The sequence below is a fragment of the Pelophylax lessonae genome, assembly GCF_965119305.1.
Source record: "Pelophylax lessonae genome assembly, chromosome: 6".
Lineage (NCBI taxonomy): Eukaryota > Metazoa > Chordata > Amphibia > Anura > Ranidae > Pelophylax > Pelophylax lessonae.
The window spans coordinates 326,461,988-326,486,355 of NC_138773.1; the positions used below are offsets into that span (position 1 = coordinate 326,461,988).

The 24,368-nt window shown below is 47.5% G+C and overlaps 1 protein-coding gene across 2 annotated transcripts in view; it reads right to left on the bottom strand.

The window, feature by feature from the left end:
• The window catches only part of MYLK (myosin light chain kinase), a 358,890-nt gene that overhangs the window by 118,192 nt on the left and 216,330 nt on the right, over positions 1-24,368 (bottom strand). For both annotated transcript variants that reach the window (XM_082262181.1, XM_082262182.1), the window contains exons 15-16: positions 14,380-14,454; positions 12,558-14,017 (exon numbers count right to left, since the gene is read on the bottom strand). In XM_082262181.1, the coding sequence (XP_082118307.1) occupies positions 12,558-14,017; positions 14,380-14,454 (1,535 nt within the window). The remainder of the gene's footprint in view (positions 1-12,557; positions 14,018-14,379; positions 14,455-24,368) is intronic.

A 24,368-nucleotide genomic window follows, 5' to 3' on the forward strand; every position in this document is an offset into this window, starting at 1 on the left:
CCTGCTGCCCGGGGGCCACCTCTGTGACCCACTCCCCCCCCCACAGTGCTTCCGGCTTACCTCCTCTCCTGCCAGCTAATGCTGTTGGCACACAGGGATCTTTTCAAAATGGCGAGCAGGGAAAGGGCTGGTAAATATTCAATTTACTGGACCCTTCTATTCCTGAATGAACACAGTGAGCAATGGGTACCAATCGCTCCTGTGTTAGGGTGACCAGATGTCCCCAGATTGAGGACACTGTCCCCAGACCAAGTCTGTCCCCGGATTACTGTACACAGGGTATGTTGTGGTGGAAGGGATAAGAGGCAGTTGCAGAGATAATCTGTGAGAGAAGGGTGCAGAGGTGAGCTATGGATGTGGGGGGGGGGGGGGGGGGCAGAAGTGTCCTCTGTGCATAGCAAACCTCTGAACCCTGCACTCTATGCCACACCCTCCTGTATATTATGTTGTCCTGTACCCAGAGCTCTGTGTATTATGCAGTTCTGTGCCCAGTGCTCTGTGTATTATTCAGTCCTGTGCCCAGCGTTCTGTGTATTATGCAGTCCTGTGCCCAGCGTTCTGTGTATTATGCAGTCCTGTGCCCAGCGTTCTGTGTATTATGCAGTCCTGTACCCAGCGCTCTGTGTATTATGCAGTCCTGTGCCCAGCGCTCTGTGTATTATGTAGTCCTGTGCCCAGCACTCTGTGTATTATGCAGTCCTGTGCCCAGCGCTCTGTGTATTATGTAGTCCTGTGCCCAGCGCTCTGTGTATTATGTAGTCCTGTGCCCAGCATTCAGGGCCAGATTACTGTACACAGGGCATGTTGTGGGGGAAGGACTAAGAGGTGGCTGCAGAGATAATCTGTGAGAGAAGGGTGCAGAGGGGAGCTATGGATGTGGATGTGGGGGGGGGGGGGGGGCAGAAGTGTCCTCTGTGCATAGCAAACCTCTGAACCCTGCACTCTATGCCACACCCTCCTGTATATTATGTTGTCCTGTGCCCAGTGCTCTGTGTATTATTCAGTCCTGTGCCCAGCGCTCTGTGTATTATGCAGTCCTGTGCCCAGCGTTCTGTGTATTATGCAGTCCTGTGCCCAGCGTTCTGTGTATTATGCAGTCCTGTACCCAGCGCTCTGTGTATTATGCAGTCCTGTACCCAGCGCTCTGTGTATTATGCAGTCCTGTGCCCAGCGCTCTGTGTATTATGTAGTCCTGTGTCCAGCGCTCTGTGTATTATGCAGTCCTGTGCCATTTGCCAATACAAAAAAAAACGCAGTCCTGTGCCCAGCACTCTGTGTATTATGCAGTCCTGTGCCCATCGCTCTGTGTATTAAACAGTCCTGTGCCCAGCGCTCTGTGTATTATGTAGTCCTGTGCCCAGCATTCAGGGCCAGATTACTGTACACAGGACATGTTGTGGGGGAAGGACTAAGAGGTGGCTGCAGAGATAATCTGTGAGAGAAGGGTGCAGAGGTGAGCTATGGATGTGGGGGTAGAAGAGTCCTCTGTGCATAGCAAACCTCTGAACCCTGCACTCTATGCCCAACACCCTTCTGTATATTATGTTGTCCTGTACCCAGCGCTCTGTGTATTATGCAGTCCTGTGCCCAGCGCTCTGTGTATTATTCAGTCCTGTGCCCAGCTCTCTGTGTATTATGCAGTCCTGTACCCAGCGCTCTGTGTATTATGCAGTCCTGTACCCAGCGCTCTGTGTATTATGCAATCCTGTACCCAGCGCTCTGTGTATTATGCAGTCCTGTGCCCAGCGCTCTGTGTATTATGCAGTCCTGTGCCCAGCGCTCTGTGTATTATGCAGTCCTGTGCCCAGCGCTCTGTGTATTATGCAGTCCTGTGCCCAGCGCTCTGTGTATTATGTAGTCATGTGCCCAGCACTCTGTGTATTATGTAGTCCTGTGCCCAGCGCTCTGTGTATTATGCAGTCCTGTGCCCAGCGCTCTGTGTATTATGCAGTCCTGTGCCCAGCGCTCTGTGTATTATGCAGTCCTGTGCCCAGCGCTCTGTGTATTATGTAGTCCTGTGCCCAGCGCTCTGTGTATTATGCAGTCCTGTGCCCAGCAGCACTCTGTGTATTATACAGTCCTGTGCCCAGCGCTCTGTGTATTATGCAGTCCTGTGCCCAGCGCTCTGTGTATTATGCAGTCCTGTGCCCAGCGCTCTGTGTATTATGCAGTCCTGTGCCCAGCGCTCTGTGTATTATGTAGTCATGTGCCCAGCGCTCTATGTATTATGTAGTCCTGTGCCCAGCGCTCTGTGTATTATGCAGTCCTTTGCCCAGCTCTCTGTGTATTATGCAGTCCTGTGCCCAGCACTCTGTGTTTTATGTAGTCCTGTGCCCAGCGCTCTGTGTATTATGCAGTCCTGTGCCCAGCACTCTGTGTATTATGCAGTCCTGTGCCCAGCACTCTGTGTATTATGTAGTCCTGTGCCCAGCACTCTGTGTATTATGCAGTCCTGTGCCCAGCACTCTGTGTATTATGTAGTCCTGTGCCCAGCGCTCTGTGTATTATGCAGTCCTGTGCCCAGCGCTCTGTGTATTATGCAGTCCTGTGCCCAGCGCTCTGTGTATTATGTAGTCATGTGCCCAGCGCTCTATGTATTATGTAGTCCTGTGCCCAGCGCTCTGTGTATTATGCAGTCCTTTGCCCAGCTCTCTGTGTATTATGCAGTCCTGTGCCCAGCACTCTGTGTATTATGTAGTCCTGTGCCCAGCGCTCTGTGTATTATGCAGTCCTGTGCCCAGCACTCTGTGTATTATGTAGTCCTGTGCCCAGCGCTCTGTGTATTATGCAGTCCTGTGCCCAGCGCTCTGTGTATTATGTAGTCCTGTGGCCAGCGCTCTGTGTATTATGTAGTCCTGTGCCCAGCGCTCTGTGTATTATGTAGTCCTGTGCCCAGCGCTCTGTGTATTATGCAGTCCTGTGCCCAGCGCTCTGTGTATTATGTAGTCATGTGCCCAGCGCTCTGTGTATTATGTAGTCCTGTGCCCAGCGCTCTGTGTATTATGCAGTCCTGTGCCCAGCTCTCTGTGTATTATGCAGTCCTGTGCCCAGCACTCTGTGTATTATGTAGTCCTGTGCCCAGCACTCTGTGTATTATGCAGTCCTGTGCCCAGCACTCTGTGTATTATGTAGTCCTGTGCCCAGCGCTCTGTGTATTATGCAGTCCTGTGCCCAGCTCTCTGTGTATTATGTAGTCCTGTGCCCAGCGCTCTGTGTATTATGCAGTCCTGTGCCCAGCAGCACTCTGTGTATTATACAGTCCTGTGCCCAGCGCTCTGTGTATTATGCAGTCCTGTGCCCAGCGCTCTGTGTATTATGCAGTATTGTGCCCAGCGCTCTGTGTATTATGTAGTCCTGTGCCCAGCACTCTGTGTATTATGCAGTCCTGTGCCCAGCACTCTGTGTATTATGTAGTCCTGTGCCCAGCGCTCTGTGTATTATGCAGTCCTGTGCCCAGCTCTCTGTGTATTATGCAGTCCTGTGCCCAGCACTCTGTGTATTATGTAGTCCTGTGCCCAGCGCTCTGTGTATTATACAGTCCTGTGCCCAGCACTCTGTGTATTATGTAGTCCTGTGCCCAGCTCTGTGTATTATGCAGTCCTGTGCCCAGCGCTCTGTGTATTATACAGTCCTGTGCCCAGCACTCTGTGTATTATGTAGTCCTGTGCCCAGCTCTGTGTATTATACAGTCCTGTGCCCAGCGCTCTGTGTATTATACAGTCCTGTGCCCAGCACTCTGTGTATTATGCAGTCCTGTGCCCAGCGCTCTGTATATTATACAGTCCTGTGCCATTTGCCAATACAAAAAGAAATGATGTCCCTGGATTTCACTTTAAAAATCTCGTCACCTTATCCTGTGTCCATTCATCATTGAAGCATAGTAAACTGTGTTTGTGAATGAACAGGAAGCCGCTCAGCACAGATCACTTCCTGTTCATTCACTGTGCAGTGCAGCTGAGGCTGCAGAGAAGGGAACCGGGGAATCTGTGTTGTCAGTTCCTTTCCATATCTCAAATGTGAGACATCAAGGGTCTGCTTAGACTTCTGATACTTCACCAAAGCCCCCCCCCCCCCTCTCCCTTCCTAACAGGGCTGTTAAAAATGTAAAATAAATAAATAAGAAATTCTAAAAATAAAATAAAAAGTAAAAAAAATAAAATTCTAAAAAAATAAATAAATAATAATAATAAGAAAAAAATAAAATAAATAAATAAATAAAGGGCTTGCTCACATTGGCTTTGCTCTCTGAAGAGCAGTCAGCATGTTGATTGCTCTTCAGAGAACATTTACCAGGTGGCGAGGTATTGCCTTACTACACCTGCAGACCAGCGCTATTCATATGAATGGATCTTGTTTGATGACGGCATCATTTCTGCATGGAATTTTAGCAAAAATATCTTTTGATATTTTTTTTTTTTTTGGGGGGGGGGGGGGCGCTAAAAGCAGCCTTGAGGCTCCATTTACATCAAGGCATTGCTATTTTTCGGGTGTTTTTCAAGCGTTTTTTTCTGGGTTTTTTGTAGCGTTTTTGCAGCATTTTTGTGCAGATGTTTTGGGTTGACAAGTGACCAATGAAAACCAGTAAAACGTGTAATCAGCCAAAGAAGAAGCTCGTGTACTTTTTTTAGCGATGGGCATTTTGCTTAAGGCGACAGAATGCTCAGATGTGAACAGGGGCCATTGAAATGAATGGGATTTTTCTTGTTGGGCGTTTTTAGAGCTGAGGCTTCATAGTGGTTTCCCTCACTGAGGACTCGTCTGCCTAGCAATGGTGAGCAGGGCTGCTGTTAGAAATCGTGGGGCCCCATACAGCCTAACTGACAGGGCCCCCTTACCCCGGCTGAAAGTGACATAGGGCATTGATTTATCAGTCCCTTTTTCTGTAGCCTCAGCTGCACAGATGAATGAATAGTACGTGCTCTGAGACTTCCTGCTCAGTCATAAACTGAAGCATAGTAAACACAGCGATGAATGGGCACAGTAGTGGTTGACACTCATCGCCCATTGTGTTCATTCGGGAAAGGAAGGAAGCCAGTAAATTACATATTTATCAGCCCCTTCCCCCGCTCGCCATCTTGAAACATCCCCCTGTCGGCTGCCGGTGGGAGAGGAGAGGAGGGAAGCCTGGACAGCAGATGGAAGGGGCGTATGTGCTAGAACCAATCCCCCTGCAGTGCAGCCAGAGAGGGAAAGAAGAGGAGAAGCTGGTGGCACTGCAGGGGGAGGCAGAAGAGGATCGGTGTCTGCAATAAGACAGTACAGCCGGTCCTCCTGCTCAGCAGGTGCCCGGGCCCCCTTTTTGAACTGATGGGGTCTGGGCCCAGTACAGGAGGGCTGGCTCTACTGCCTTATCAGCAGCCCTGCTGGTAGGAAAAAAAAGGGGGGGGGTGCACAGATAGAAAGTCAGTAAACAGGATGCAGCAAGAAATCCAGAAAAGATATTGTATATTATTTTTCCCCAAAAGATGGGTACAGACTTTTCCCCAAAAGTTGGGTGTAGAGAAGGGTTTCCCAACCAGGGTTCCTCCAGAGCAGGGTTTCCCAACCTGGGTTCCTCCAGAAAAGGGTTTCCCAACCTGGGTTCCTCCAGAGAAGGGTTTCCCAACCGAGGTTCCTCCAGAGAAGGGTTTCCCAACCGGGGTTCCTCCAGAGAAGGGTTTCCCAACCGGGGTTCCTCCAGAGAAGGGTTTCCCAACCGAGGTTCCTCCAGAGCAGGGTTTCCCAACCAGGGTTCCTCTAGAGCAGGGTTTCCCAACCAGGATTCTTCCAGAGCAGGGTTTCCCAACCTGGGTTCCTTCAGAGAAGGGTTTCCCAACCGGGGTTCCTCTAGAGCAGGGTTTCCCAACCAGGATTCTTCCAGAGCAGGGTTTCCCAACCTGGGTTCCTTCAGAGAAGGGTTCCTCCAGAGCACAGAGCAGGGTTTCCCAACCGAGGTTCCTACAGAGCAGGGTTTCCTAACCGGGGTTCCTCTAGAGCAGGGTTTCCCAACCAGGATTCTTCCAGAGCAGGGTTTCCCATCCTGGGTTCCTCCAGAGCAGGGTTTCCCAACCGGGGTTCCTCTAGAGCAGGGTTTCCCAACCAGAGTTCCTTCAGAGCATGATTTCCCAACCAGGTTTCCTCCAGAGCAGGGCTTCCCAACCAGGGTTCCTCCAGAGCGGCAAAAAAGAACAAAATAGGGCGCACCGACCTAGCGCATTATCCTCAATAAAAGGCTTTATTTAAATAACATAAAAAATGGCTACTTACAGACGTAGATAAAGGTAAAGCCATTTTTTATGTTATTTAAATAAAGCCTTTTATTGAGGATAATGCGCTAGGTCGGTGCGCCCTTTTTTGTTCTTTTTTGCCTTTAGTATCGGTGGACTACCCCAGTCCGTAAGGGCAGCAAGACCCCAGCCATCTGAGAAGCCAGTTGTCAGTCCTGTGAAGTGTGTGGTCAAGGGGCCTGGATACCAAGCGCAGGAGAAGGGTGGCTACACCTTATTGTTTTTTGGAGCTTCCTCCAGAGCGGGGCTTCCCAACCAGGGTTCCTCCAGAGCGGGGCTTCCCAACCAGGGTTCCTCCAGAGCCGGGCTTCCCAACCGGGGTTCCTCCAGAGCAGGGTTTCTCAACCAGGGTTCCTCCAGAGGCTGCTTGGGTTTTCTTCAGCAATAGGCAATTCCTGCCTCTCATGTAAGTTCCCACCGAGTTATTTTAGGGTTTCCTCAGTGATGAAAAGGTTGGGAAAGGCCGGTATGGAGGAAGAGAAGTATTTTCTAAGCAGTTTGGCAGAACCAGTTTTGAACATCAAACATAAAAAGGAATTTTTGTTTTCAATTATCTGGGTGTAGAGACATGTGGAGGAAATTGTTAACAGGGAAAGGAATTATCGGCCGCCTTCCCTGAGGGTGCGGTTTGGGCTCTCAGCTGCCCTGGGAACCCGGAGACCCTCATTCAGATCTCAGGGGAGATATACTAATGGGACAGAGCCTCGCTTAACCCTGCGTAGTCCAAGAACCTCAGAGCAGAGAGCTCATGAACTGAACCCTGACAGTTGACTTGTTCTGCGCTTTGTCTTTCTATAGAGGCAGCCATCTTGGTAAAGGAGCAGGGCTTTGCTTCCTCATGTCAGAGCTGGCACTATATGCCAATATTTAGGATGTATCTGGTCTATAAACCAGAGGCTCTGGATGGACAGTTGGATAAATGGTTCTATATTTAGGATGTATCTAGTCTATAAACCAGAGGCTCTGAATGGACAGTTGGATAAATGGCTCTATATTTAGGATGTATCCGCCTATAAACCAGAGGCACTGAATGGACAGTTGGATAAATAGCTCTATATTTAGGATGTATCCATCTATAAACCAGAGGCTCTGGATGGACAGTTGGATAAATGGTTCTATATTTAGGATGTAATTGGTCTATAAACCAGAGGCTCTGGATGGACAGTTGGATAAATGGTTCTAAATTTAGGATGTATCTGGTCTATAAACCAGAGGCTCTGGATGGACAGTTGGATAAATGATCCTTTGTGACGTTCAGATGGACAGTGGGTTAAATGGCTCTATATTTAGGATGTATCTAGTCTATAAACCAGAGGCTCTGAATGGACAGTTGGATAAATGGCTCTATATTTAGGATGTATCTAGTCTATAAACCAGAGGCTCTGAATGGACAGTTGGATAAATGGCTCTATATTTAGGATGTATCTAGTCTATAAACCAGAGGCTCTGAATGGACAGTTGGATAAACGGCTCTATATGTAGGATGTTTCTGGTCTATAAACCAGAGGCTCTGGATGGACAGTTGGATAAATTGTTCTATACTGAGGATGTATCCAGTCTATAAACCAGAGGTTCTGGGTGGACAGTTGGATAAATAGCTCTATATTTAGGATGTAACTGGTCTATAAACCAGAGGCTCTGGATGGACAGTTGAATAAATGGTTCTATATTGAGGGTGTATCCGGTCTATAAACCAGAGGCTTTGGATGGACAGTTGGATAAATGATTCTATATTTAGGATGTATCTGGTCTATAAACCAGAGGCTCTGGATGAACAGTTGGATGCATGGTTCTATATATTCAGGATGTATTTGGTCTATAAACCAGAGGCTCTGGATAGGAAGTTGGATATATGGTTCTATATATCTAGGATGTATCCGATCTATAAACCAGAGGCTCTAGATGGAAATTGGGATAAATGGTTCTATATTTAGGTTGTATTTGGTCTATAAACCAGAGGCTCTGGATGGACAGATGGATAAACGGTTCTATATTTCGGATGTATCAGTCTATAAACCAGAGGTTTTGGATTGACAGTTGGATAAATGGCTCTATATTTAGGATGCATTTGGTCTATAAACCAGAGCCTCTGGATGGAGAGTTGGATAAATGATCCTTCATGACGTTCATTAAAGAGGAACTGAACCCTGGAAGTTGTTCTGCTCTGTGTCTTTCTATAGAGGCAACCATCTTGATAAAGGAGCAGGGCTTTGCTTCCTCATGTCAGAGCTGGCACTATATGCCTACATTGAGGATGAATCTAGTCTATAAACCAGAGGCCCTGAGTGGACATTTGGATAAATGGCTCTATATTTAGGATTTATCTGGTCTATAAACCAGGGGCTCTGGATGGGCAGGTGGATATATGGTTCTATATTTAGGATGTATTCGGTCTATAAACCAGAGGCTCTGTCTGGATGGACAGTGGGATAAATAGGTCTATATTTAGGATGTATCTAGTCTATAAACCAGAGGCTCTGAATGGACAGTTGGATAAAGGGCTCTATATGTAGGATGTTTCTGGTCAATAAACCTGAGGCTCTGGATAGACAGTTGGATAAATGGTTCTATACTGAGGATGTATCCAGTCTATAAACCAGAGGCTCTGGATGGACAGTTGAATAAATGGTTCTAAATTTAGGATGTATCCAGTCTATAAACCAGAGGCTCTGGGTGGACAGTTGGATAAATAGCTCTATATTTAGGATGTAACTGGTCTATAAACCAGAGGCTCTGGATAGACAGTTGAATAAATAGTTCTATATTGAGGGTGTATCCTGTCTATAAACCAGAGGCTCTTGATGGGCAAGTGAATGAATCATTATATATTTAGGATGTATCTGGTCTAACAAAAAGAGGCTCTGGATGGACAGTTGGATAAATGGTTCTATATTTAGGATGCATCTGGTCTATAAACCAGACACTCTGGATGGACAGTTGGATAAATGCTCTATATTTAGGATGTATTTGGTCTATAAACCAGAGGCTCTGGATAGAAAGATGGATATATGGTTCTATATATCTAGGATGTATCCGATCTATAAACCAGAGGCTCTGAATGGACAGTTGGATAAATGGCTCTATATGTAGGATGTTTCTGGTCAATAAACCAGAGGCTCTGGATGGACACTTGGATAAATTGTTCTACACTGAGGATGTATCCAGTCTATAAACCAGAGGCTCTGGGTGGACAGTTGGATAAATGGTTCTATTTTTAGAATTTATCCGGTCTATAAACCAGAGGCTCTGGATGGACAGTTGGATAATTGGCTCTATATTTATGGTGTATTTGGTCCAAAAACCAGAGGCTATGAAGGGTTGGTTGTTCATAGGGGCAGGAGGAATGATTTGCATGACTCCACCCACTACCCTAAAGATTACCATAAAACTCTTCTACAATAATTAGCTCCTAATATTTCTGTAAGCCATGGGGAAACAAACATCTTTTCCAGGCTGAATCCTGTGCGTTGTTCTATACATTTTTACACATTCCCAGTGCAGACAGATAATATACAGTATCTGTGAATAGTCATTTATCGCTCGTTGCTCTTGCGCAGCATTGCACACTCATCCTCATAGTTTCCTCGGTATCGGTATTCGGTGACTAATTCGCAGACGGCGCTGGCAGCGGGAACTATCAGGGGTTATAAAACAAACACGCAGAGTCCTGAGATTTATTACATCGCTTTAATGTGGGAACGAGAGGATTGTCTCCACAAACATCTCACAGAATGTTCTCAGCCGGAGAACCCAAACAGCTTCCAATTTTACCATTGCCACCACGCCACGGCACAAAACACGCGTTACTGTACAACCCAGAACCCGCACAACCAGCCACAATATCAGCCTCCAACAACACAAAGGGGCCACGTCTAACTCTTCTGTATTGGGGCTCTTGGGGGGGGCAGCTATCAGGAGCTGCTGGGGTCAGAGGTAACTCGATGTTTAGGTTTGTAATGCAAATGATCCCTCAAGGTTTAGTGGTGACCCAACAATAACAGAACTGAAATATTTGAAATGTGGTGCAACATTGATTTTTTTCTCCCCCTCCCCCCTATATATAGAGATTTGCTTATATTGTTGAATTATCCCTCAACCTGGATCAATGCTTCGCCTTACAAATAAAGTAAATGGTTTGGTGACCCCAATATAAAATATTGTAGAATGTTCTCTCGATCAATCTGCTTCCTCCTCATCGGTACTTTGTATCTTTCTGCTGTTGGAATAGATGCAGCTTAGACATCAATGTCACTTATGTTATTTTATCCTCCAAATCTGTGACCAGCAAACAAAAGTAATGGAACTACAAAACCCAGAACTTATGACCTGATGGTCAAAGAGATGATAAGATCACTCAGACAAGGAATGCTGGGAGCTTGTAGGTCCACAGAAGCAGAAAACGTATCATTTCAGTAAACCTCAGACAAGGAAAAGCAGGGGAGAAACTCAACATTTACAGACACTTTCTAGATTAGCCTTTCTCAAACTTTTTACCCCTGAGGTGCCCTGAGATAATGCTTAGGTGTGGGGAACCTCTTAAAAAAAACAATTTATTGGGGGTCCTTGGGAAAAATGCTCTTTACATTGGTGGTCAGTAGGAAGAGAGCTCTCTTCATTGGTGATCAGTGGGAAGAATGTCCCTTACATTGGTGGTCAGTGGGAAGAATGCCCTTTACATTGGTGGTCAGTGGGAAGAATGCCCTTTACATTGGTGGTTAGTGGAAAGAATTCCTCTTATATTGGTGCTCAGTGGGTAGAATTTCTCTTACATTAGTGATCAGTGGGAAAAATGTCCCTTACATTGGTGGTCAGTGGGAAGAATGTCCCTTACATGGGTGGCCAGTGGAAAGAATCAGTGGGAAGAATGTCCCCTACAATGGTGGTCAGTGGGAAGAATGCTCCTTACAATGGTGATCAGTGGGAAGAATGTTCCTTACCTTTTGGGTCAGTGGGAAGAATGTCCCTTACATTAGTGGCCAGTGGGAAGAATGCTCCTTACATTGGTGATCAGTGGGAAGAATGTCCCTTACATGGGTGGCCAGTGGGAAGAATGTCCCTTACATGGGTGGCCAGTGGAAAGAATGTCCCTTACACTTGTGACCAGTGTGAAGAATGTCCCCTACATTGGTGGTCAGTGGGAAGAATGTCCCCTACAATGGTGGTCAGTGGGAAGAATCAGTGGGAAGAATGCTCCTTACAATGGTGATCAGTGGGAAGAATGTTCCTTACCTTTTGGGTCAGTGGGAAGAATGTCCCTTACATTAGTGGCCAGTGGGAAGAATGCTCCTTACATTGGTGATCAGTGGGAAGAATGTCCCTTACATGGGTGGCCAGTGGGAAGAATGTTCCTTACATTGGTGGTCAGTGAGAAGAATATCCCCTACATTGGCGGTCAGTGGGAAGAATCAGTGGGAAGAATGTCCCTTACATTCGTGGTCAGTGGGAAAAATGCTCCTTACATTGGTGATCAGTGTGAAGAATCAGTGGAAAGAATGCTCCTTACAGTGGTGGTCAGAATGCTTCTTACATTGGTGGTCAGTACGAAGAATGTCCCTTACATTGGTGGTCAGTGGGAAGAATGTCCCTTACATTGGTGGTCAGTGGGAAGAATGTCCCTTACATTAGTGCCTAGTGGGAAGATTGCCCCTACATTGGTGGTCAGTGAGAAGAATGCCCTTTACATTGGTGGTCCATTGGAAGAAAGTCCCTTACATTGGTGGCCAGGGAAAAGAACACCCTTTTACAGCAGTGGCCGGAATGCCACAATTACAGGTGGCTAAAAATGTCATTAGTGCCTGGGCAACTGGCTCTGCCAACTGGCGTTGGCCCTGGAACTATGAAAACATCATCAGATGGGAGGTCAATAGCCCTTAGCAATCTCTGTAGGACTCTAGTTGAGAAAGGCTGTTCTAGATTATTTATTAAGGCAAGACAAAAAGGTAAAAAAAATACAAACTGCAGCAACCCATAATAACCCAGAATCTTTCTCCAGGGCAATGAACATTATTCTCTTTATCCTGTCCCCTTTTCCCTTTTACAAGTCAATTTAATGATGAGTTAACATCAGTACCAGTAAATATCAGCAGTAAAAGTTCCCCCTGCAGAACTTTTCCCCTAATTGTAAATTCTATACAGACAGGTGCAGTATACAATGGCAGATCTATAGACAAGAGACACTGAAGACAGGTAGAACGGGCTCTCTATATACAAGTCATGGTTAAGTCGGTAATAACAGAATCATCAAAACCAAGTGTAGTAATAGGATATCAAAAGGAATATTTATAGAATTACCTTCTTGAGCGAGAACGATGAACTTGGAGGACTTAATGACTTTTCCATCGAGAGTCCACGTTACGGTCGGTGGTGGTTCTGAGGTGACCTGGCACTGTAGAAGCAGCTTCTCTCCATCCACCAACTTCAAGTCCTGCAAAACTTCAGAGAAGACTGGTGGAGTTCCTGAGCTTTCTTCAGCCTTCTTCTCCACCACTCCATCCACCACCGACACACAGTTCTGCTCCACTTTCTCCTCCTTGACCACCGGCACTGCATTTTCCTCGACAGGTTTGGCGTTCTCCTCTACAACAGGTGGCTTTGCACTCTCTTTTTTTACAGGGGGCTTAGAGATTTCTTCCTTCACAGCTGGTTTTGCTTTTTCGTCTGCTTTTTCCTGGTTAACTGCCGGTTTGGCATTTTCCTCCTTGACTGTAGGTTTTGGCTTATCGTCTTTGACGAAGGGTTTTGCTTTCTCTTGGTTGACTACTGGCTTTAGTTTGTCTTGTGCTGCCGCTGGTTTGGCATTTTCCTCTTTGACCAGCGGCTTTAATTTGTCTTGACCAGGCGCAGGCTTGGCGTTTTCCTCCTTGGACACTGGTTTTAGTTTATCTTGAAGGAATGCTGGCTTTGCATTTTCCTCCTTGCCCACTGGCTTTAGTTTGTTGTCTTGAATGGCCGCTGGTTTGGCATTCTCCTCCTTGCCCACTGACTTTAGTTTGTCTTGAATGGCCACTGGTTTGGCATTCTCCTCCTTGCCCACTGGCTTTATTTTGTTGTCTTGAATGGCCGCTGGTTTGGCATTCTCCTCCTTGCCCACTGTCTTTAGTTTGTCTTGAATGGCCGCTGGTTTGGCATTCTCCTCCTTGCCCACTGGCTTTAGCTTGTCTTGAAGGAACGCCGGTTTTGCATTTTCCTCCTTGACCGCAGGCTTTGCCTTCTCATCCTTGGCAACTGACTTTAGTTTATCTCCAAATGGTTTTGCATTCTCATGAGGCTCCGTGCTGTTGGCACTACCATTCTCAGTGGGCCCTTTCTTCTTGCTGCCCAGAACAGACCTAAAGTCAGGGGTGGCTGCTTTGGTTGGTGTCTTTTCCACCACGGGGGTCTTTGGAGTAGAGCCCTTTTTCCCCAAGACAGAGCGAAAATCCACCTGCTGGGGAGTGTTGAGCTTTTTCTCATCCTCCGAGGCCCTGGGCTTGGCCTGCCCTTTAAGGTTAGCTCTGAAGTCCATCTGTTCAGCCGATAGTTCCTTTAGGTTCTCTTCTGAAACGCTTCTAGTGCTGACCTTCCTTCCCAAAACCTGGCGGAAGTCCACTTGCTCTGCCTCTTGCTGTCGGAGTCTCTCCTCTGTGTGCTCCTTCACCTCGACTCTTCTCTTCAGCACGCCACGGATGGTCTCTTGGTCGTCTTGTTGGGTGACCTCTCTAAGCACATCTACACCTCCATCCCTCTCTGCAAATCCCAGCTGCTCCCCGTGCCTGAGTGTCAACGAGAAGAAAAAAAAAAAAAAAAAGAGAAAGAGGAACTTAAGGGAGGTTTGGCTTTCAAATCAAACAATTTGTGTGAGGAAGAAAAGTCCTAGGGGAGGGAAGTCAGATCAGAGGAACACAATCCATTTCTTTATTGCATCAGTGATGACTTCAGTGGCCTTATAAGGGAAAGAGCCAAAAAAAAAAAAAAACCCCATCAACTATCCCTGCCTGTAATGTACGTCTCTGACTGTCTGCGGATGGGTCACATTTGGGGGATTAGGACGGCTTGCAGTTTTAGGGAGGGAAGAGAATTAGGAAGAGTAAAAAAATAGCATCCGATCGGCCTGAGAAGCCCTGCAGCAACTTACTCTCCAAACTGCGACCCCGCTGAGCTCTCCCGCAGCATCAGAGGCACCTGGCAGCCGCATTCGCCCACCGCGTTCCTGAAATCCAAACACAGAGGAATGTTTTATCCCCAGGAAAAAAAAAACAATTAAACACGCCAGAAACTGTTACTTCTTTGCTGTCATCTGTCTAACAATGGCACAGTTTATTCAAACTACCCCCCCCCCCCCCACCTTCCCGTTTTGTGCTGTGCTGCCCCCCGGCTCTTCTCAGCCTGGCTGGGTCACACAGCTGAGAGCTTTACGGGAAAAAAAACTTTCTGCTGCTGAGCGAGCCGCTGCACGATACGGGACACAAACTTTCCCTGGCCGAACGCCGCATCAGATAAACAGCATTACATTGGTAAAAAATAAAATAAAATAAACACAAATAAGTTATACACAAGATGTTCAAGACATGACAGTTCCAGGTCACTTCTATGGGGACTAATTCTCGTATCCACCAATTCTTATCTTTGCTTCTTTATAATTATTTCAAGTATCTTTATGCATTTTTTTTTGTTTTATATTTTTATTTATTTATTCAAATGTATTTATTTATTATATACGGTTCAAACATTTAACCAACTTTTACTTTTCTCACATAAAAGTTTAGCCATATTAAGGGCTCATTTAGTCCCTGTTCACACTACCGCGACTTGTCAGGCGTCCATTCAGTGCAATTGGAACCATTCTAATAGGAGCGACTCAAGTCGCTCCGACTTAGAAAAAGGTTCCCGCACTACTTTTGACCGAAGTCGGAGCGACTTGCATTGACTTCCATTATGTGAAGTCCGTGCAAGTCGCGGCCCCCGAAGTCGTGTCGCCATAGTGTGAACCGACTCTTAGACTTGTAGTGGGGGGGGGGGGTAAAAAAAAAAAACACATGGCTGAGATGCATTTTTAGCACCTCCAACTGCCCCCCCCCCCTTTAAAGTGGTTGTAAAGCTTTGGTTTTTTTTTTAAATAAAAATAAGAAACATGCCTATACTTACCTACTCTGTGCAATGGTTGTGCACAGAGAAGGCCTGATCCTCTTCTTCTGAGGTTCCCATGGCGGCGCTCTTGGCTCCTCCTCTTCATCGGGTGCCGCCAGGGAAAGCCCCTTTCCCTGGGGGCACCCATGCATGCTCGCTCCCAAGTCCCCCTGCAGTGCCCATTGACACAGACAGCTGGACCCCCCCCCCCCGATTCTGTGTCACCAGATCTGATTGACAGCAGCGGGAGCCAATCGCTCCCGCTGCTATAAATCTGCCCAATAAGGAGACAAACAATGGCAGGAGCTTCTGCGCTCGTGCACATCGCTGGATAAGATCTGGGGGGCAGCTGCAGCACAGAAGATTTTTCACCTTAATGCATACCTTACATTTTTTTTTTTACGCATTCTATGTATGAAGGTAAAAGACTTTCTGTGTGCAGCTCTCCCCCAATACTTACCCGAGCCCCATCTTGATCCAGCAATGTGCACAAGAGCAGTGGCTCTACTGGGTCTCTGCATCCTCATCGGCTGAGACACAGCAGCAGGAGCCAAGTCTCGCTCAGTGTGTCTTATGGACACCCAGCCCCATAGCAAGAGGAATGCTATGGAGGAGTTCGGCAGGAGGGACCAGGAGCAACAGTGGGGGAACCAGAGAGAAGGAGGAATGGAGCTTCTCTGTTCAAAACCTCTGCATAGGGCAGGTAAGTATAACATGTTTATTATTATATATATTTTAAACACGAGCCTTTAATATCACTTTAAGCTGCATGGATGGGAGTGTTCACATGCAGCAGTTTCCAAGCCTTGCTTTGCCTCCCATAGGCGGCTCTCTAATTAGGCAAATTAGGCGGTCGCCTAAGGCCTCGCACCTACAGGGGCCTCGCGGCCAGTGCAGAGCGACAACATTTAGAAGGGCGCAGTCAGGGAAATCTCCCAAGTAAAAGATTGTTTTAAATCCTCGGATATAAAAGTTGCAGCAGTGTGCTGCAGTCCCTTCACTGCGGCTGCCAGGTGTCTGTTGTCTGCTGACACTTACCCCGCCTTCTCTGCCTGAGGATTGGCCGTCTGATCATGTAATCCTAAGATGTGGAGGAATCGGTGGGCATGTACCTGCATCAGTAGGAAGTGACTGCCCGGTCAGCTCACTCTGCTATCATCAGTTGTTGCTCTGAGAGGAGAGCTCTACCCTGGCCCAGGAACATACAGGTAACCAGGCCCCGACTTGTCACTCTGCAGGCTGGTCATAGATTTGTGGTGTCTACTACGCAAAGGGGGTGAATAGCCCCAGGGAAGTTGGAAGAGTCTTAGAATGGTTGGTGAAGGAGGAGGAGAAGAAGAGTGCCCTGGGTGACTGGGGGAGGAGAGGGTGGCTGGAAGAGAAGGATATGTTCCCTGGGTGGCTAGGGGAAAAGAATAGGGTCCCTGGGTGGCTAGGGGAAAAAGAGAGGGTTCCTGGGTGGCTAGGAGAAAAGGAGAGGGCCCCTGGGTGGCTAGGGGAAAAGGAGAGGGCCCCTGGGTTGCTAGGGGAAAAGGAGAGGGCCCTTGGGTTGCTAGGGGAAGAGGAGAGGGCCCCTGGGTGGCTGAAGGAGAAGGAGAGGGCACCTGGGTGGCTGAAGGAGAAGGAGAGGGCACCTGGGTGGCTGAAGGAGAAGGAGAGGGCACCTGCGTGGCTAAGGGAGGAGAGGGCCCCTGGGTGGCTGAAGGAGAAGGAGAGAACCCCTGGGTTGCTGAGGGAGAAGGAGAGGGCCCCTGGGTGGCTGAGGGAGGAGGAGAGGGCCCCTGGTGGCTGGGGGAGAAGGAGAGGGCCCCTGGGTGGCTGGGGGAGAAGGAGAAGGACAGGGCCCCTGGGTGGCTGGAGTAGAAGGAGAGGGCCCCTGGGTGGCTGCAGGAGAAGGAGAGGGCTCCTAGGTGGCTGGAGGAGAAGCAGAAGGACCCTGGGTGGCTGGAGGAGAAGCAGAGGGACCCTGGGTGGCTGGAGGAGAAGAAGGAGAGGGCCCCTGAGTGGCTGGAGAAGAAGGGGAGGGCCCCTGGGTGGCTGGAGGAAAAGGAGAGGGGCCCCTGGGTGGCTGGAGAAGAAGGAGAGGGCCCCTGAGTGGCTGGGGGAGGAGAAGAGGCACCCCCGTGACGCCAGAGTCAGTTGCCAGGGAAGAGAGTGGAGCTGAGTCAGTCCTGCATATCTGACATCAAAGCCAAACATGGTGGAGCTGGAGCCCTTTGCCCTACACAATGACAGCACCCGAGGTGGAAGGTGAGGGGTAGCGGGGCTGTGACATTATATAGCATATGGACTCTGTACATTATTGGTAGTTTTGGTTGGAGTTGTCCTTTAGATGTTTAACTCTGTTGTTTTCCCCCCCCAGCTATGAGGGACTGAGGAATGACAGCCCACTATGCTGGGACTTATAGTGCCCTAGAATGTGGAGGACTGAGGAATCCTCAGTCCCTCACAGAGGGCACTATAAGTTCCACAATAGCAGGCTGCCATGCCTTAGTCCACACAGAGGGCACTACAAGTCTTAGCATAGCAGGCAGTAGTTCCTCAGTCCCCTACAGAGAGCAGTGCAAGTCCAAGCATAGCAGGCTTCCATTCCTCAGGGAGGAATGGCAATGCACTATACTGGAATTTACAGTGCCCTCTGTGGGGACTCAGGTATGGCAGCCTTCTGCAGTGGGACTTGTCGTGTCCCCAGCTTTCCCCCTCAAATCAGGGTTCCCAGAACTCTCCTTACATCAGAGTCTCCAGCATTCCCCCTTAAATCGGGGTTCCCAAAACTCCCCTTACTTCAGAGTCCCCAACATTCCGCTTAAATCAGGGTTCCCAGAACTCCTCTTACATCAGAGTCTTCAGAGTTCCCTCTTACAGTGTAAGGGGGAAACTCTGGAGACTCTGATGTAAAGGGGGCTCTATGAAATTTGATTTAAGAGGGGGACTCTAATGTAAAGTGGAATTCTGTGGACTAAGATGTAAGGAGGAGATGCTGGGGGGGGGAATCTGATTTAAAGGAGAACTCTTATGTACGGGGGGACACTGAACTCTGATGTAAGGAGGGACTCAGGGAATCATGACCTATAGGGAAATGCTGGGGACTGTGATGTAAGAGCAGACATATATATATATATATATATATATACATTCCTACCCAATGTTTAATGATCTCTGATTAAAGAAGATTTGGTTGGAGAAGATTCTAGAAACTGTGAATTCATAGTACAAAAGGTTAAGGCTGTTAATATATGCAATTTATACAGTTAATTTTTATCGCTTTAATTATTTTTCTCATTATGGGCGTGAGTGGGGCCTCATGTCCAAGTTTTGCCTTAGGCCTCATAAAGCCTAGAGCCGCCTCTGTTGCCTCCATTGCAAAAATGATCCTCTAAGGCTTCATTTAGACCTGTGGTTGGGTTGGTAGGGGGGGGAACCAAAAAAATATGTGGTTGAACCTTAACCTGCAATAGGCAGCGGACGGGGGTGTTTACAAGCTGAGGTCTCGAAGCATGCAGCTGCAGTGGCATGGGTAAAATAGGTGAAGAAGTGGTTAAGAAGTGTCATATTGTCTCCTAGCTGCATGTCAAATGTCTCTGTTCTGAACATGATGGCTCTTGAGAGGGGCAGCAATTTAGCCGCACATCTAAATTAGGGATCGACCGATTATCGGCAAAGCCAATAAATCGGGGGCCGATATGCACTTTCCCCGATATATTGGAATCGGCTCCTGAGGTTACTGATATTGCCGATATTTCGGGAAAGTGCTTGTACCAGAGTGATGCCTGCAGCTAGAGGGATCACCCCGGTACCGGTGTCCATAACCGACGGTCGGCTGTCTTGTAATGACAATCGATGCGGCTGAGAAGCCGCTTGGCTGTCATTACAAGGAGCGGGAGGGGATGTCCCCCCCCCTCCCGCCACCTTCCACGGCTCACCTGGGTCTCCCATCCCACCGGGAGACCCGGACAACCAGCCTGCATGGCCACGGAAGAGAAGACCCGATCAAAACCGCATTCGGCTCTGATCGGGTCTCCATGTAAAAACCCGGAAGTGATACCATGACATCACTTCCGGGTACTCAGTGCCAAATTTAAAAAAAATTACAGCATTTCAAAACAGCCAAACTTGGCATTTTGAATGCTTTTAAGTGCAGAGGAGGGGTTTGGGGTCTTTTAGACCCCCAGATCCCTCCACAAGGGTAGCTGTCAAAAAAAAAAAAATTAATGTACGAAAATATCGGCGCATATCAATATGCATTGGCCAAAATATCAGTATCTGCAACGAAATATCTATATCGGTTGATCACTAACCTAAATGTAGCCTAACTCACACACGTAACATGCATTAAGGCTCCGGTCACATGTGTGTACCAGGGAAATGTGCACAGAATTGCATGGCACACAGAAACACAAGCACTTCTTTGATGAGATTTTTGTGCGGTTGGAAGCCCCTTCATTTGCGCTCTAACACAGTGCATGTTGTCATGCATAAAACACCCGTGTCAGATTTTCTCTATTTTTTAGCAGGCTGCAGCGTGCTAATGCAGAATATCAAACTGAACATCCAGTGATGAAGTGATGATGATCAGTAGTTGAAAAAATATTTTACTTTAAGGTTATTTGCAGTAAAAGCAAGGAAGCAGAAATACCTCTGCACTGTATTAATGTTTGCTTTACTATAAAATGCTGTACTCACACAGACTAAATATAATTTTAGGAAAATCATATACAACATACAGAGTATTACAAAACATGCATACAATAAATATATACAAATGCACAGACTATCAAATCCCGGACGAGCCCCCAATTGTTTTACTTTGCATCTTCTAACCTTTTTGGGACCGCCAAAAGATGCAGCAGGGCGGCCCTCCGGCACAAAATCATGTACCTGTATGTGATTTTGTGCAATTGGTCTGGGGTGCTTTTCAGTAGTTGTCCAGAGAGGGGTCGCTTTGATAGTTGACCAGACATTGTGTTTTCGTGTGCACCCGAGGCACTCGGTGGCAAGTTCGCCCGCCGATGAGCGCCCCATAATGCACTGCACGATTGCAGTGCATTAAGTGCTTGTGATTGGCCAAAGCATGCACCTGACCTGTATGCTTTGGCCAATCACAGCAGAATGTCCTGTCTGAGCCATGATTGGCGAAAGGCAGGGTGCCTTTAGCCAATCATGGCTCAGGGGTTAAGTCCATGCCCCACGCTATATAAGGCTGCTGCTTACACAGCAGCCGTGTATAGTGTGTGATAATAGAGGTTAGGCATGTAGTTAGTGGATAGTGAGTTAAGTTAGTTTAGTGCAGTCAGTGTAGTGTTCAGGTTATACCCCACTTTTAAAATGTATATACATGTTGTAGTCCTGGGTCCGCTCTCAGTGCTCCCCAAGTTTTGTGTGCCTGTCACTTATAGTTTGTGAGCAGTGCCATGCCAAGCTGACCAAAATTTCCCATAGACGCCAATGTTAAAGACAGGGAGCAGTGCGATGCCAAGCTGACCAATACTTCCCATAGATGCCACTGAAAGCACTGAAAGCTGAAAATTGGTCTAGGCAGGAAGGGGGTCAAAGTAACATGTACCTAAGTGGTTAAGGGGAACCCTAAGACAGAATTAAAAAAAAAGGCATGCCCCCCCCCCCCCAAATCTATACCAGGCCCTTTGGGTTTGATATCGATTTTAAGGGTATCTCCACGCCAAAATGAAAAAAAAAAAAAAAACAGCGTGACCCCCACCCCCCAAAATCCATACCTGGCCCTTTGTGTCTGATATACATTTTAAAGGTATCTCCATGCCAAAATAAAAAATAAAAAAAACAGCGTCCCCCCCCCCCCCTGAAAATCCATACCTGGCCCTTTGGGTCTGATACAGATTTTAAGGGGAACTCCACGCCAAAATTTTAATAAACACAGTGTGCAGTTCCCCCCATATTCTATACCAGACCCTTATCTGAGTATGCAGGATGGGGGGGAAGCGACTGCCCCCCCCCCCGAACCACACCATGCCGCTTGTGCTCAACATCGGGAGGGTGCTTTGGGGTGCCCCCCCAAAGCACCTTGTCCCCATATTAACGGGGACAAGGGCCTCTTCCTGACAACTGGGCTGTAGTTGTGGGGGTCTGCGGGTGGGGGGCTTATCGAAATATGGAAGCCGCCTTTAACAAGGGGCCCCCAGATCCAGGCCCCCCACTATGTGAATGGGTATCAGGTACATCATACGCCTACCCATTCACCAAAAAAGTGTACAAAAAATAAACACAAAAGACAGTTGTTGGCAAGTCCTTTATTCAAAAATAAAAAAACAGTGTCCCTCAATGTAAATCCATCATCAATCACGACGCTCACCGCACCAGCTGATTGACGCTCTTGAGCTTTGACAGCAGACGGGGGCAGTGCCACTAGGTGTACTAACCGGGTGGCCCCATCCCTTGCCTATAAAAGAGATGTCAAAGCTCAAGAGCGCCATTCAACGGGTAGGCTCAGAAGAGGCGCAGCGTCTTTGAATTTTTTCTATTTTTCGGGTCAGGCGGGCTTCGTGATTGACGATGGATTTACATCGAGAGACACTATTTTTTTATTTTTATTTTTGAATAAAGGACTTGTCAAAAACTGTCTTTTGTGTTTATTTTTTTTGTACACTTTTTTTGGTGAATGGGTAGGGGTATGATGTACCCGATACCGATTCACATAGGGGGGCCGGGACCTGGGGGGCCCCTTTGTTAAAGGGGGCTTCCAGATTTCGATAAGCCCTCCACCTGCAGACCCCACAACCACAGCCCATGGTTGTCGGGAAGAGGCTCTTGTCAACATCTACATGGGGACAAGGTGCTTTGGGGTGCACCCCAAAGCACCCTCCCCATGTTGCGGGCAAGCGGCCTGGTATTTTTCAGGAAGGAGGGGGCGCTCGCTCGTCCCCCCCCCCCTATCCTGGCCTGGTATGGACTGGGGGGGAACCCTACGCCATTTTTTTATCTGTATTGCTGGGAGCCCACAATACATTACAGCCGCAAGAAAGTTTGAATTAAATTTTTTCCTTTAGAAATTTCAGTACAGCTGCAGCAGGCTCCATACATCGTACAGATGCGCCACTTTACAGGCACATTCAGGGAACCCCCCAGGCACCATATTTAAAGGAATTTTTCATTTTTATTTTTTCACTTTAAGAATTATTAAAATCACTGCTTCTGTAAAAACGATTGTTTTAAAACATTTATTTTTGCATTGATTCATATCCCCCAGTGCAGTACCCGGACCCCCATACACTTTTTATGGCAATAACTTGCATATAAGCCTTTAAAATGAAGACTTTTGATTTTTCATGTTTGTGTCCCATAGACTTTAATGGAGTTCGCATGTTCGCTAGAACTTTTTCCCTGTTTGAGATGTTCTGGTACGAACTGAACAGGAGGGTATTCCACCCATCACTATTGACCAGAGAGAGGTCACGTTGACGCAGTTGGCCAGAGAGGGATCACTTTGCTGCCGCTGGCCAAAGTGAGATCACTTTGATGCAGATGGCATGATAGGGATCACTTTGACGCAGTTGGCAATAGAGGAATGAATGTGACACAGTTGGTCTGAGAAAGGTAATTTTGATGCATATGGGCAGAAAGAGATCACTTTGATGCAGTAGCCAGAAAGCAATCACTTTGACGCAGTTGGGTAGTGAAGAAACATTTTCCTACAGTTGGGGAGATAGGGGTCACTTTGAGGCAATTGGCCAGAAGGTAATCACTTTGACTCAGTTAGCCAGAGAGGGATTACTTTGGCGCAGATGGCCAAAGAGGAATGACTTTGATGAAGCTGGCCAGAGAGGGACACTTTGACCCAGTTGGGCAGAGAGGGACACTTTGACCCAGTTGGGCAGAGAGGGACACTTTGACTCAGTTGGCCAGTGAGGGATCACTTTGACCCAGTTTGGCAGAGAGGGATCACTTTGATGCAGTTGGCCAGAGAGGGATCACTTTGATGCTGTTGGACATAGAGAGATCACTCTGACTCAGTTGGCCAGTGAGGGATTACTTTGATGCAGTTGGCCAGAGAGGGATCACTTTGACTCAGTTGGCCAGAGAGGGATCACTTTGGCACAGTTGACCAAAGAGGAATGACTTTAAAGCAGTTGGCCAGAGAGGGACACGTTGACCCAGTTTGCCAGAGAGGGATTACTTTGATGCAGTTGGACATAGAGGGATCACTCTGACTCAGTTGGCCAGTGAGGGATCACTTTGATTCAGATGGCCAGAGAGGGATTACTTTGATGCAGTTGGCCAGAGATGGATCACTTTGACTCAGTTGGCCAAATAGGAATGACTTTGATGCAGTTGGCCAGAGAGGGACACTTTTATCCAGTTGGTCAGAGAGGGATCACTTTGGTGCAGTTGGCCAAAGAGGAATGATTTTGATGCAGTTGGTCAGAGAGGGACACTTTGACTCAGTTGGCCAGAGAGGGATTACTTTGATGTAGTTGAACATAGAGGGATCACTCTGACTCAGTTGGCCAGTGAGGGATCACTTTGATTTAGTTGGCCAGAGAGGGATTACTTTGACTCAGTTGGCCAGAGAGGGATCACTTTGACGTATTTGGCCAGAGAGGGATGACTTTGATGCAGTTGGCCAGAGAGGGACACTTTGACCCAGTTGGCCAGAGAGGGGTCACTTTGACTCAGTTGGCCACATGTATTGCAATATATGTCAACCAAGAATCAATAGCAGTGGGCGGAGGGTTAAATGAGGATCTACAGGTGACCAGTGCACCTTGACTCCTCCCCTTTACAGACTGGGACAGATCATATCAGGTCTAGAATTCTCTCAGGACATGCTGGAGCTTGTAGTTACTCCAAGATCTCCAGCCACATTTTTTCCAGCTCTGCATTAGCCAATTTCCCGTAAAGTGAAAATGAGGAAATCCTGCCAAAACAACACATCCCCCCCCCCCCCCGAAACTCCTTCTAAAAGTATTTTAAATAAAAGTTTCATTCTTAACCCCAGAAAAGGGTCCAAACTTCTTCTCCCTCCAG